General features: G+C 36.2%; 1 protein-coding gene across 1 annotated transcript; it reads left to right on the plus strand.

Moving 5' to 3' along the window:
* The first annotated feature begins 2201 nt into the window (after positions 1–2201).
* On the plus strand, positions 2202–15096 carry pmp22b (peripheral myelin protein 22b). Its single transcript, XM_065262407.2, has 5 exons — positions 2202–2361; positions 2852–2946; positions 3125–3218; positions 6441–6581; positions 12992–15096. Exons 2-5 carry the CDS (start codon positions 2869–2871, stop codon positions 13150–13152), a joined length of 474 nt encoding a protein of 157 aa, XP_065118479.2. The 5' UTR covers positions 2202–2361; positions 2852–2868; the 3' UTR covers positions 13153–15096.
* The last annotated feature ends 556 nt before the right edge of the window (positions 15097–15652 follow it).

Genomic DNA, 15652 nt, shown 5'->3' on the forward strand with positions numbered 1-15652 from the left:
ATATAAGGGGCTACCATGGCATTTAGTAAAATGGCTCCAATGAGATGGAAGCCTCAGTATCTGGAAACATTTCCCTTTGTAGATAACACACTTGCATAAAATGTTAAAACACTGCTGCATTGCTTTGTTTAAGCATTCTTAACATTATGTCTGTGTCATCCGTTGAAAGCGTTTGAGACACCTGATATTATTGTTTTTATTAGTTCTGGTTTTGGTAAAGAAGCACAAATTACAAACTTCCAATTGTAGAAAAACTGTTTGGTAGAGCTGAATTTTAAAATGACAATTCAATCAAATTTAAAATGGATGTGGAATTATTACATAATGCAGGTGCATCTGGTGTCTGCACTGATTTTCCGATCTCACTCTGCATATTGCATTTATATTTTAAAGTTCACATTTTCATCTGACATTCTTTGAATTTTTTTCCTGATAAAGAAAATAACTTAAGAAATGGCATTCCAATGAAGAAATGAATCTGGTAATAACTGACTAATGTCCACTTGGGGATCAATGAGGAATTCATTCCTCTCTATTTACAAAATAAAGTGGACATATTGGGTGTTGCTAGCTTGTCCAAGCACCTGAAAGCGTTTAAACAGTAAAGTTAAATTTCTTCACGTGACATCTTTAGTACATTAGGCAGACAATTTCATCCAAAGCAGATTTAGGAATTTAGGCTTTACATTATCAGTTGTCCCTTGGAATCAAACCCATGACCTCAGTGTTGCTAGCACCATGCCCTGCCAGTTGGACAACAGGAAAGTTTTGCTTTGATTAAGTAATGAAAAGTTTTATATAATAAAGGACACATTGACCTGTTTGCGCTCATTTCAAGCTTGCATTCCCAATATTATCTCTAACTTTGCGTAACTGGAACGCCAGAACATTCCATAATACCACAGGGATTATTGCTCTCTGCTTGAGTCAATGGGTGATAAGCAAGGGCAACAAGTTATGTGGATATCCAACTATGTAGCATTTGACATTTTTTTTATCCATTTCCATACATGTATAGTGCAAACTGATTTAATTGACATATAACCTTTCAAACTCAATTACAAATCAAAATTTATTGAATCTCTTTATATTTGCTATCCATCTGTAGACAAATCTCCACAGGAACACTAAATGTTTTCAATGACAAGTCAAATATTTAAAAGACATGTAAACTTTAAACTGGCAATGGTATTGACTTCATTCAAATGTAATCAACATCACAGAGAGAGAGAGAGAGAGAGAGAGAGAGAGAGAGAGAGAGAGAGAGAGAGAGAGAGAGAGAGAGAGAGAGAGAGAGAGAGAGAGAGAGAGAGAGAGAGAGAGAGAGAGAGAGAGAGAGAGAGAGAGAGAGAGAGAGAGAAAGAAGGATGATTCCAGGACATTCCTGGAGGGCTACAAAAGGCCAAAACACTCACACACACACTCATTTGCACAGTCATATGCATGCGCGTACACACACACATACACATAAAAGAGAACTGAGAGTAACCATCACTTATTGCCATAGCAACCACAAACGAAAAAGAAAGACCTCAGTGTTCCAAGTTGTGTTTGTAAATTTGTTTGTTTTTGCATCCTGTCTGAAAAAAATTTGTCATTATATATGTTAGAGATACACTGAATGAAATAGCTCATGACAGTCAGTTTCTTGACACCACATAATAAAGACATTACCTTAAAAAATATGCCTTTAATGTGCTTTATTAAATTAAATGATTTAAAGTCAAAAATATTTATTTTGACTGAATCAACCTACATTTGCATACCCTGCTGAAATACTGTAAACAGCAAACACCAACAGGGAAACTCTAATGGGTTTATTCGTTATAATGGGAATTGTTTTGGTTTTATTGAAAATCATCATGATCTATAGGTCTCTACACATCTATGATATCTAAAACACAAAACAAAGTTATTTTAATTGTATTGTTAAAAAGCTTATGGTTTATAATTGTATTTGTACATTTTTGTTTCAGCAGGGAACACCAACAAAAGTCAGATGAAGTTCACATAGATCTATATAAAGTGTACAAAAATAAAACCATTGGCGGTCTCCATGACAACCTAAAAACAGCTCTAGTAAGGTTTGTGTATGACTAAGTTCCTGGTGGTTTTCCTCCACTATTACGCACCGCGCGCTCTGGATATATTGGGAAGCGCTGTCAGAGGGGCGCGCCCTGACGCGTACACACGCATCAAAATGGGCGTTGCGTTTTCAATATGAGACTCTTTAAAACTGCTGCCGCAGACGCATTATTCAACTAGTCTCGGGATCTACGACTTTGGAAATAACGCGGTAACTTTGGCACGTATTTCGGCGTTTCCATCAGTTTTTGTGGATTTACTTTCACTTTCATCTCAGTAAGTTGATGCTACAGTTTACAGATTTACAAAAGTGTCTGCGAGTATTTCAAGAATCCAGAGTGGCTCAAAAAGGACATACTATTTTTCTGGATAATGAAGGCGCCTATATTGCTTTGTTTATTCATACAGTTGTGTTATATAACTTTGTAGAGACATGCGCAGGTCTGTTGTTGTAGCGTCTCTTAAGGACTCTGTTTTGCCTCTGCGCCAGAAGTGATGGTGGGTTAAAGGTGTACTGTATAAAAGGGCTGGTTTATAGATATAACAAAAGTCAGTGATTTACTTGAAATCTTCCTCAAGCAATTGTACAGTTCAGTGCTAGACTTCAGAAAAGTTTGAAAATGAAGTCATCTTTTATGTTGTGCAGGCTAAAACAGTTTGTCCTAATAAAATGTCTGGATGCATTATAAATAACATTGCATATTTTTAAATGGCTGTTTTAAAATAGCTGTACTGTGTCATTGATAGACTTTTTATGTTTGTACAGAACCGTGAGGAAACATCATGTTGCTCCTGTTAGTGGGAATCGTCTTCCTGCACATCGCAGCGCTCGTCCTGCTCTTCGTGTCCACTATAGTCAGCGTAAGTACATCCATCCATCTATCCATCTATTCAAACTGTATTTAAATTAATTTAAATACATTTTTACATGTATTTAAGACTTGAACCACACTGAAAGACACCGCAAAATAATAATAATATTAATAAAATTATGGGTCTATTTTCTTTGAAATAATCAATGTTATGTCTTCTCTAACAGGCATGGGTTGTCAACCCAGCCAGCAGCTCGGATCTCTGGATAAACTGCACCACAATAGATCAAGTGTCTAAATGCGACCCTGCAGATTCTGGAGGTACAGTAGGACCCCACTTCATAATTTTTTAAAAATGGGTTGCCTTTCTGTAAAGGGTTAAAACGGTACCCCTGGCATGTTACACATCACAGAGAGCCTTAGCATAGCTGTCAAAGCCCCTTTGCCTGTTTATTACACTTTCTAGTGGGTGTGCCTCACACCTCTATACTGCCATCTAGGGTTGAGAATGCACATGTGCGGTTTCAACCCACAACAGATCCCTCTACAACATCAGCTCATACGGACTGTATAAATAGTCTGGCTGCCAGGGCCAAACTCTGGCCCCTTGTTTGGGAGTGCAGAGTGCTGGGCTTGCGAACATATATAGGGTGGGGCAAAGGGCGAGCATTCAAAGCAGCTCAGATGTAGAGCGATCTGTGCATGTGACGGTGTAGCATCAGATCACGTTGAGCCGAACACTGTGTGATTTGAGTCACACCCATGAGTCACCATGCCAGTGACACTATTGTTAACCAAAACAAAAATGCAGCCAGTTTAACAGATGTGGAAAAGATATACTTCTCAGTGTACAATGCAAAGTAGTTTTGTTGCTATTTTTTTGAGTTGTTTGCCATGTGGTGCATGCTATAAAATGTATAGTTATATAAAATGCCGCTTTTCATTTAGGTGCACCATAATAATGCCTGTTCGTGAAGGGGGATGATGTCATAGTTTTAGAGCAAGAACGCCTCTCTGTGCAGTTTGGAAATTAAGCAGGACCAGAATGCTCTGCCGTGTTATTTCTCAATCCGTTGACGTAGCAGCTATGATGTGCCGTGTTTGTTTAGGGCGTGGTATGGTGCGAGGGTGGGCACAGAGGGCTTTTCTGTCCTGATCCCGTGTGCTTGCTTGGACTCTCTGTTGCATTGCTGGATAAAGGGTGGTTTCTCTTGACATGTTTCCAGTTGTTGCATAGTGCATTTTTGACAGACATCGAAGCTGTAAAGGGGGCCTTAAAATTTAGAGATTTGCCTGTAAAGTGAATGGAATTTGTAACAGCTTGACATTTTAAAAGAATCTTGTACTGAGATGCCAAAACCACACTGCAGTCTTGGTGATCACAATTGGTATAAAAAGTTTCCCAACTCTTTTTTGATGATGTCCGTTCATATCACCAAGTAATATATTCTACACCAGGAATGATTAAGCACATGCTGGCAGCTAAAGCATACATGAAATGTTCTTCATTCAGATCAGAAAGATCATGAATGAACCTCAGGACTTCACACCCAGACCACTAAAATGAAACCACCCTGAAATATACCATGGTTTTTGATATCACCCTGCCTTGCGTAGGACGTGTGACCGCAGACACAAATACACAGCGTGTTGCCAAGCTCGAAAAGCTTATATAGCCACGCCTCATATTCGGAAACTACCAATTTCCTGGGAAAGAGTATGGGAAGGAAAAGACAGTTTGTTTACGTCATGTGTTGATAGATTAATCGAGAGTGTATTTTTGGGTTGTTTGTATTTTTACTTCATTGTTGAGTGATAAGAACTACTCGTGTCATTTGTACTCTGGGTGTGGCAGGCCACAGATAGCGGCGAAACGTAGTATTTATGGCTGCATGCTAGAATATTTTCCTAACATGATGTGTGGTGTTCGGATGCCATCCAGCACTGTTGCCATTCTGAGAGGTTTACAAGCGCAAAACTTTTATAAGGGTTTTTGTTCCCCTTTTAGGGCATTTTTTTTTTGTTTTACAGTTTAACTAGTAATGAAATCCATGTTAGGAACATTTACAATATATTGTCAATGTTTCCATATCAAACTGCACATGAAGTCTTTATTTGCCAGCCAGCTTAGAGTATTCGGATGATTTCAGAGTTGGTCCCTATGTCCTATATTGTATGTTTGTACAAGCTAATGCACATCTCAAAAAATGTCCTATAGGTCTGATTCTGCTTGACGGTGACTACATTACATTTTTTGCATTTGGTGATGCTTTTATCCAAAGCCACTTGCAGTGCATTCAAGCCTAATCTGTATGTATGTGTGTGTTCTGGGATTCAAACCCATGACCTTTGCGCTGCTAATGCAATGCTCCACCAATGGAGGTAAAGAGACACCTATATGAGTACAGGGTCTGATTCTGCATTAGATGGCGTAAGATTATTCATACGTAAAATTTTGCGTCAGACTGGAACAGAGACTCTGGTTTTGTTGTCCGGAGTAGACCACCAGATTTTGCTGGAGTGGTTTGATAGTTTTAGTGGCTATAAGGAGAGCGGCAGACACAGCTGAACATGAGATGAAAGAGAGAGAGAGGTAGAAACCTGATGCTGTGGTATGACACTCGAATAAGAAATAGACACGCTGGACGATCCATGCATTCCACTTGTTTCTGCATGGGGACATTGAATAGGGAGAGACTATAAGGCCAGCTTAGCGTAATCACAGTAAAACGGTCTCGTGTTTTGGACGGATAGCAAAAAATGCATCATTCTCTATTGTAGATTTATGCTAAAATCAAATTATTTGACAGCAGTGTGTTGTCAATTATGCTATATAGTATAGAGATGGCATATAATACATGCACAATGCATGCTACACATTAAACATCTGCCCATCTGACACGCCTTTCCTCATCTATCCCGAGCTCCAACAAAACAGTCCCACAGTTATGACTCAAGTGATAGAAAACAGTTATGGGAAGGTAGTATAATTTTGTCCAGGGAATCAATGTACAAAACAAGTGAAATGCTTCCAGGAGGACATGCAAACAGGGTCTGTTCACACATGTAAAAGGTTTGAATAGCTGTAAATCAGTAAGCCATCAGATGCAGGTAGCATCGAGTTAATGGAACTCTCATACTCAGCTTTGTTTTGGTCTTGGGACAACAAGACTAAATCAATATCAGGTACCCTGCTAAGAGCTTTTAGGAACTGAATCCTCATTATGTTATTGCACAATGCATTAAGAGTTCCTGGCAGGCTAATAGCCTGTGGATCCTCCTGTGACTTGTAATCCATAAACTACTATCAAACTTTGAAATGCAAAAGTGATATACTTTGTTCAATTTTGGCTGACATCAATAATAGATATCCAAGTTATGTGCCCAGGTGCAGTCAGAAGTTGTACATGATAGAGCAGATTGGTTGTATACTACAAGACATTACGCATTGCACTACATTGTTGTTTACATGAAACTCCCCTAAGTGGTTTCAGGAACAAGTAAGTGCACTAATGTGTGTTGTTTTCTGTCTCTTTATTGCAGTATGGATTCAGGCGGTCCAAGCGCTCATGATCCTGTCCATCATCTTCAGTATTCTGTCTCTCTTGCTGTTTTTCTGCCAGCTTTTCACGCTTCAGAAGGGCGGACGCTTCTTCCTCACTGGAGCTTTTCAGATCTTTGCTAGTGAGTATCAGATCATTTGCAAATTGTAATGTTGTTGACATAAAACGCTGACATGATCGGTGCTCATATTAGAAATTAAACAATATTTACATTACAAATACTTTCTTATAGAGTAAATGGCACTAAAACGCTAATATGTGACTATAATAAAGTAACCTTAGTAAAACAATAAAAATCCTTTAGCGTTAAATACACAATATATTTTTAAGGTAATTATAACAAATCAGTGTTCTTCAACCCCGGTCCTCCATCAGCCTTCTTCCAGAATGTCTCCCTAACAAGCTAATGAGTCAAATCAGGTGTTTTAATTAAAGGATTAGTAAATTTTCTTAAAAAATCCAGATAATTTATTCACCATCATGTCATCCAAAATGTTGATGTCTTTCTTTGTTCAGTCGAGAGGAAATTATGTTTTATGAGGAAAACATTCCAGGATTTTTCTAATTTTAATGGACTTTTATGGACACCAACACGTAACACTTAACTCAACACTTTTTTCAACGGAGTTTCAAAGGACTCTAAATGATCCCAAACGAGGCATAAGGGTCTTATCTAGCCAAACGATTGTCATTTTTGACACAAAAAAGCACTTTAAACCACAACTTATCTTCTATATGCGGTCCTGTAATGCGCCAGTGCGACCTCATGCAAAACATCACCACATCAAGAGGTCACTGATGATGTATGCGAAACTACGCCCCAGCGTTTACAAGTGTTGAGAACGAGGGCCGTTCCGACATTGTTGTATGTCGAATGATACTAATTAATGTCTTTGTGTCAGTTTATTGTTAAAAATGGTCCACAAATGTGCGTTTCATACAGGGCCGGAGTGGGGCCACTTTTCAGCCCGGGAGTTTTAGGCCCAAGACCGGCCCACTTTTTCCATAGTCTTATTCCAAATTAGCACTTTTTTCAAATTGAACAAATAAAGCAACAGTTCAGCTCTTACTATAGTTTTTATTAATATCATGGTTAAACAAATAAGGTAAAAGTTAAATAATATTTCACTTAAGATGAGAAGTTAACAAAAATATTCCTCTACACTCTAAAAAAAGGCTGTGTTATTTTAGACCCATAATGGGTAAATATTGGACAGAACACGCTGCTGGGTTAAAAATAACCCAATGTTGGGTTGTTGTTATGCAACCATGGATTATAATAACCCAACAGTTGGGTTAAAACAACCCAGCATTGGGTCAATTTTAACCCAGTAGCGTGTTCTGTCCAATATTTACCCATTATGGGTCAAAAATAATCCAGCCCTTTTTGGAGTCTATTCCACAAGGAAAGGTTGATAAATTATTAGCATTGCTATGAGGCCTATGATTAATCAGATGCAAATAGAAATATATAACCCAGTCTTAATTAAAAAAAGAAAACAATTTGACAAAAAAATTGAATCCAATATTGGGTAAATATATAGCATAACAAGTGATTTATAAGCTTTTTTCGGCTGGTCATTTTTGACTGGGAACACAAAAGGTGTTATAGGGTTCTGAACACAACCTGAGGGTTAAATAACTTTAATTCATATTGTTTTCTCATGGCCTCCTCATTTTCAGCGGGGGACTGGCTTATCTACTGCTCAGAAGCTGCTTGCATAATATTTGCAAAGTCTATGAATCGTCATGTATACACAAAAGGCTAATATTTTAACTAAAAAAAATGTTGGCTTGTAAATAGTTTGACAACCGTATTAGCCGAATAATTACGTTGCTAATGCCAATCATTACTAGGCTTATTCTCTTTAAGTTACCTGTTGTCACTTTTGTTTGTCCTCTTGAAAATAAATCTGTAAGTTTGGCACATTTGGCAGCATCCTCCTCCAATGGATTTTTTTCTTCAACCTGTTTTTACGCCCTCCTCCTCTCAGACGCGTATTGTTACGGTAGGGCCGGCCCAGCCTACCGGAGAAAAGTTTTCTGGGACGTGCTATGGATCGAACCAACTCTATGGGAGGGGAGGGGAAAACTCCCTCACATGGTACAACCTATGCAGAGGCTGCGCGCTGTCAATGCGAAACGTGTGAAGTGTCATTTAAGAGAAGGTAGACTCACTAACGTGACAAATGTAAAAAATAAAAAAACTCGACCGGCCCAAAAGTGAAGCGGCCCACCGGGAATTCTCCCGATTACCCACCCCGGGCCTGGTTTCATATATGTAACACGTGACCTTTCTACGTCACTATGCAATTACGTGAGATCACGCTGGTGCGTCACACAGCCGGAGGAAGAAGAGAAGTTGTGGTTTAAAAGTGCATATTTTTTATTTTTCTTGTCAAAAAGACAATCGTTTTGCTAGATAAGACCCTTATGCCTCGTTTGGGATCGTTTAGAGTCATTTGAAACTCTGTTGAAAAAATCTGTTAAGTGTTGAGTTAAGTGTTAAGTGTTGGGGTCCATTAAAGTCCATTAAAATGAGAAAAATCCTGGAATGTTTTCCTCAAAAAACATAATTTTCTTCACGACTGAACAAAGAAAGACATAAACATTTTGGATGACATGGTGGTGAGTGAATTATCTGGATTTTTTAAGAAAATTGACTAATCCTTTAAGGAGACATCTAAAACATTCTGGAAGGGGTTCCTCAAACGGGGTTGAAGAACAGTGATATAAATTATAATATACATATAAAGTATCATAAATCTTACAATCTATCATTAAACAAAAATAGCTTGAAATTTTGAGAAATGTAATGCTTTAAACATAATTAATATTAACATGTTAATTTTGGCACCTTAAAGGGGTCATATGATGCAATTTTGATGTCACAAAGATTAAAGTTTAAAAACCCTTCTAAAAGTGAAATCCACAACTTCCTAAAACAACTCATTGAAATACGGCCCCACATATCTACGTCACAGTGTGGGAAAATTTAATTAACACGAATAAATATGCAAAAAAATCCGTCAATTTTATTCTCGCTGTAGAATTGTTACCGCCGCCGCCATGTTGTGGAGTCACTGCTTTCAGAGCTGATATTCCAAATATGGTAAGAGGCGTAACGTTTCCGTCATATACTTGAGGTATTCGGCCAATCACAATGCACTGGACTGTTGGCCAGAGCACACCGCGCCTTTCAGAACGATAAGCTTTGTAAAAATCAACGTGTTTTAAAAGGCGGGGCATATAGAAGCAACATTAATGTACAGTAATGATGTGTTTTTTAAACTGCGAAAATATATTGCACCACATCAAATACACAAAATGTTTTTTTTTGCAGCATTTAAAACTAATTTAAACGAAAACTGCATTTAAATTATTTTGTTTCATTTAAATTTCTGAACTGTAAAAATAAAATTCCAACACACTTTGTGTTGTTTTAAGACATCTTGTGTTGTACCTTTTATTTATTTGAACACAAAATTAACAAGTAATGTTTGCATGTGTTAAAATAATACATAATGTCTTAAATATGATAACAATGTGTAAGAAATTAACACATCATTTCTCAAAGTGAAACAGTAATATCTGTAAACATGACTCAGGTTATCAGAGACCAATTACTATTAATTAATAAAATATTAAAACAGGGGTCTATAAGATATCTACACTGTCGGACAAAATGTCCAAAATATGTACCCCAGCGGCATATATTGGAACCAAAGAGTGCATATTAGTATCTCAAAGATACAAATTGGTTTCAAATGTATACATATTTGCACCTAAAAGCAGGGTAGCGCCCAGTGACAGCTGGGGTACATATTTTGACTAGTTTTTCTAACAGTGTACTTAACTTTTCTGTTTCTATGGTGATGCATTAGCCTTTATTGTGGCAGATAAATAAACCTCTGGCCTTTGTTGTTGTTGGTTTATAAGTGCCGTCAACTCTCATTTAACAAGAGACAGTGAGAAAACCCTTTAATCCACTCAGCCTCGGTCACAGACAGACTTCCTGAAGATAATTTAGTTACAATTTTGAGATTAAATGACGCACCATGCAGTTATAAATAGACACTGTAACCAAGATGAGCAACGTCTTTCCTCTATTTTGCAAAAATAGTTAAGAAATGAAATGCAGAAATATGAGTTTAACAGTCATTTACTGTAACTGGAAATGAAAAAATGTAGCTCTCAAAAGAAATAAACCAAATGCAATTTTCAGGATGTAATAAAGGTGGACCATTAATATAGATTTGCATTGTTTGAGCATCATAAATAGTTTTGTGGGCACCGTGAAGACTTGATCTTTCAGCAGATATCGAGGGCTTTTAGAGTTCAATAAAACGCATTAATAGGAGACGGACGGTCTAATTGAAAGTTAAATGTCAAATGAAAGCTGAGGGTGTAATAGCACAAAGCCAGACAGTCACAGGTGCCCACTGGTTTGGCACTGGACACACGGTCACCGCCACAAGATGAAATGTCAAGACTGGCACTCAGGGGGTGGCCTGCGGTCCGCCTGACCGAAAAGAGGCTTTTGAAAGTGCCTTGTCATGTTTCTGCCCTCTCACACAGAAATAATAGTTACAGACTAGGTCAAAAGCAGCATTAGATAAGTGGCTGTTAAACTCACTGAGAGAGATTTACTGTAGTCTTGGATAATGTGTGTTGGAATGGAGAAACTTATGTTATTTCAAAAATGTGGAAAACAAATATTAGAGATAAAATTGTATGAACATTTTACATCACGGTTATAATGACCAAAATCAGCACGATTATCAATATTATCATGGTTTTGTGAACAATTTTTAGAAATGTAAAAAAAGTACAGATGCAAACCAAATAAAAAATTTGTTTACATGTCAGTGCACTTTTGTTTCTAATAAACATCAAATAAATATTAACATTAATCCTGGAATCGCAGAAGAAACAGACTACAGAGAAGAAAGGAACTTTAAACTCATCTGATCGCATAATTTAATGGAAAATTAATAGAAAAGATTAAGTTGTCTAAAGAAAAATTAAGTAAAGATGTCAGTGCATCTTGATTTCCCTAAATCTGAAAGTTTTTTGGATTTAAATTCAGTCAGTGAAGCACTCTCATCACAAACACATGGGACACACAAAAATGAAAGTGTTTGTGTCACGTTATTGCTTAAATTTGTTGATGCTGGATAAGGGTTTTCAAGCTGTGATACTGGCACAGCTAAACAGTTGTTAAAAAAAAAAGACGTTGTTAGACATTTTTATTGCGGAAAAACAATAAAACCAATAATTGTTACATCTTTAACAAATATAAAGTGCCTGGCTGTACCTTATAAGTAAATAGTTAGTGTTCCTGTAGTTCAATTGGTAGATGATTGTGTTTAAAAGGGTTATAGGTTGGAATCCCAAAGGACACATACTGATAAAAATGTCAATTTTAAGTCACTGTAAATTGGTAAGCTTTAGAAATGCATTTACCTATCTGCAATCCAAATTTAAATATTTTATTTAATGCATTAAAAGTAAGTCACGAAAGTGTGGACACACCTACTTATTCTTAATATTAATATGCGTGATGTATAAAATTACACAAACTATTCGATTTTTCAATTCACCCTTTGCGGATTACAGCTTTGCAAAATCTCAAACATCTTTACCAGTTGGCACCATTTGTAATGTATAAAATTACATAAAAAAATAAAATAAAGGAGTTCCCATCTGTACTGAGTTTTCATTGGTTGATTTTCCTTCATCTGATCTAACTAATCTATAAAAAAGCAAGTATGGTAAAGTACCCAACTCTTAATTCCTGGTTTTTAGGAGCTTTAGGAGCTACACTGCAAAAAATGATTTTCATGAAAATATAATCTTTGATATCTTTAATATTGACTGAGTAAGGACATGTCAAATACATTGCAAAAAATAATTTTCAAGAATTTTTTTTTTAGTATTTTTGTCTTGTTTTCAGTTAAAATATAAAAAAAATCCTTAAATTAAGATGCTTTTTCTTGATGAGCAAAACTACCCAAGAAAATAAGTCTAGTTTTAGAGCAAAAATATCAAATGTAAGTAATTTTGTGCATAAAACAAGCAAAAAATCTGCCAATGGGGTAAGCAAATTTTTCTTGAATTTTGTGTTTAAGAAAAATTGTCAAAAATTTTTGCTTACCCCATTGGCACATTCATCTGCTTGTTTAATGCACAAAATCACCTAAATTTTATATTTTTGGTCTAAAAACTAGAATTATTTTCTTGGGTCGTTTTGCTCATCAAGAAAAGCATCTTACTTTAAGAATTTTTTTTTATATTTTAACTGAAAACAAGACAAAAAACTAAGAAAATATTTTCTTGAAAATATTTTTTTTGCAATGTATTTGACATTTCCTTACTCAGTCAATATTAAAGATATCAAAGATTATATTTTCACTGAATGTTCCTTACATTATGTAGGATGATTTAGATAGAAAACATAATATATACGATCAAATAAAGCTTGCATTTACATTCTCAACAGCTAATGATCTTGTCTCTCTACTCCTCCAGGTCTTTTCGTCATGTGCGGGGCTATCATTTATACGGTTATGAACATCGAGTGGGTCCATCCATCATTGTCTTACGGCTTTTCCTATATCCTGGCCTGGGTGGGCTTCCCTCTGGCACTCATAAGCGGTTTAATCTACGTCATTTTGAGAAAACGGGAGTGAGGTGGTGTCCCCCGGTGGCCGCCGCCAGGAAATACAGCTTTGAAGCCAAAGTATCGCAAATCTTCAGTATCTTCATCTGGGGTGTCAGTCGAAATCTACACCACTGCCACCCCACAAAGACATGTTCAATACTGTCATCATCTAAGGATGTATATAGTATCTATGGTTTAAAACCTATTTATAACACTTTTTACATGTATGTAAATAGTATTTTGTGTTTGCTTGTTTGACAATGAACCTCCGAAGAGCTTTTATTTTAGCTAATTAAGTGCCTCGACCGAGTGTTTGTCCGAGAAACGTGCATTATTAGTTAGTCATGTGTGTGTTTGTGTCATTTTCTTTCCTTAAACGGCCAAAATACATATATAAACTAAAGTTTGAGGTATTTTAACCAAAGCGCATGTATTCAATTTTAAGGAAAGCGAAAGGACGTGATTTCAATGAAGCTGAAAATTCATAGGTAAAGAATGAATTAACATTTTAACCTTGTTTATAAAAGCCGTTTTTCTCCCAAATAATTTCATCGCTTTTTGTTTAGTTTTTCATGTTTTCCAACAAAAATGGTGCTATGTATTTACCATTCCTTTAACTAATAGCCATTTAGCCTTGATTTAGAAGATAACATGACTGAATGTCAAAAATGAAAAGATTATATTGTGCTTGTTCCTATTTGATGCTGTATATACAGTACTTACCAAAAGCTTTTATTTTATAATAAAACAAACATGTTTTGCATAACACATTTGGTTATTAGTTTAGTTTTGGTAGAAGAAACAGCGTACAGGAGCTGTTGTGGAGAGGATTGAACTGATTTTAAGAGCAGTATTAGCAGCAGGATATGAGAAAGGCAGTGATTTATTCAGTCAGTTGCTTGTGTGTCGCTTTTTAGAAGTGTAAATGTGAAGCGTATGGTGAATCTGATCATTTGTTAGCCGTCTGCAGGGCATTATGTCATTTAAATCTTGAGGCGAAGACTCTGGATATTACAGCAGACTTTAGCAAAAAAATATCAAATTAAAATGAAGTAGTTGTATAGTACCCTTTTTCAATACTTGAAATGTAACTTGCTTTAATATCTACCATCCTAAGATGCTCTGCTTCCATTTTCCAACTTATAGTAATTTACAACGTACTGTATACAATGTGATTGTATTAAAAATCTAATAATTATGTCAAATTGTAACAAAGGCCCTGACATGAGGACCATGTATTAGAAGTTTATTATAGCATTAGACGGCTTCACCTGCAACACTGAAAATAATAAACTGTTTTGTTATGATGAATTGAAAATGGTGCCTGTTTTCATAGCTGAAAAACATACGTGGTAATGATACCATCTGAACATGACCCAAACAGTCCCCTGTTATTATTAAATAAACACTGTCAGAAAAGAAATTGGAACCTTAAGTTGTTCCCATTTTGGGTCAAAAAAAAAAAAAAAGGTACTGTCCCAGCATCAAGCCAAATGTTCATTTTTATTAATTTCGTTTCTGACAGTGCAGAATTATTTATTTTTGTGTATGTTTGTTTATTAAAAAGTGTTTTATAATCCCTTTAAATATCCCTATGCCATCTTCATCCGGGATATTCCGAAATGGGACCAGAACTTGGAAAATGTTGCATGTGTTCTAAAACGAAAGTATACTGCAAAACTGCAATCATTACTTGATATTATACGACTAAAACCCTTTAAAGTTACATTTGAACAGTGTTGTATTGGTTTGACAACTAAACAGATTTAAACATTGTAATATTTGTATTTGCTCCTTCGAAAAATATCTGTGAAGGAAACTCGTACTGTACCGTGTATGGAGTCTGAAGGAGTGTGACCTCTGATGAAGACTGTTTTGTGTAATATGTGCCTTGTGATTTACTTCTATTATACAAGCTTGTGTTTGTGTGTTCATTAAAAACTATTAAAAAGACATAATGCTTGCCAGAAAAGTGTCTGCCTATTTTATTCTCTGCCTTTAAACTTAAGTAAATACGAGAAAAAAACTAAAGGATGGCTGTGGTACTCACCTGATGGGTCATGACCCAGAATGGGTTCCAGCTATTTTCCTACAGGGTCAATAATTTGGGATGTGTCCATGTTTCATGTAAAATCTGGTAAAGAGGAATTTAAGAAATTGGTGCCACCTTTGGGTGGTTTTTTATCAGTGCAGCTTAATAAAAAGAAGCTAGTATGGTGAAACGCTGCCATCTAGTGTTAGAAATCTAGTGTTACCTTTCATGTCTCTTGGGTGGTACCTTAAGGTGCAGTTTTGTACTGTATTATCCAAAACATAATACAATGTTGTACCTTTTTGGGTACATTACTGTATCTAAATGTCCTCTTTTGTACCTGTAAAAGGTACAGTTAAATGTTTGTACCCCTAACATGGAGTAGGCCCATTCAAAGTCCTTGGTAACCACCAGGTCCTCAGGTATAATATTGTACCCAAAAAAGGTACAAAATTTTAATGTGTAACATACCCATAAAGGTACAAAAAGGAACCTT

The sequence above is a fragment of the Paramisgurnus dabryanus genome, chromosome 1 (genome assembly GCF_030506205.2).
Source record: "Paramisgurnus dabryanus chromosome 1, PD_genome_1.1, whole genome shotgun sequence".
Taxonomy (NCBI): Eukaryota; Metazoa; Chordata; class Actinopteri; order Cypriniformes; family Cobitidae; genus Paramisgurnus; species Paramisgurnus dabryanus.

Coding starts and splice junctions, on each gene's coding strand:
- pmp22b (XM_065262407.2), top strand. CDS start 2,869: ATGTTGCTCCTGTTAGTGGGAATCGTCTTCCTGCACATCGCAGCGCTC. Junction 3,219..6,440: donor CGACCCTGCAGATTCTGGAG/GTACAGTAGGAC, acceptor TCTTTATTGCAG/TATGGATTCAGGCGGTCCAA. Junction 6,582..12,991: donor AGCTTTTCAGATCTTTGCTA/GTGAGTATCAGA, acceptor CTACTCCTCCAG/GTCTTTTCGTCATGTGCGGG.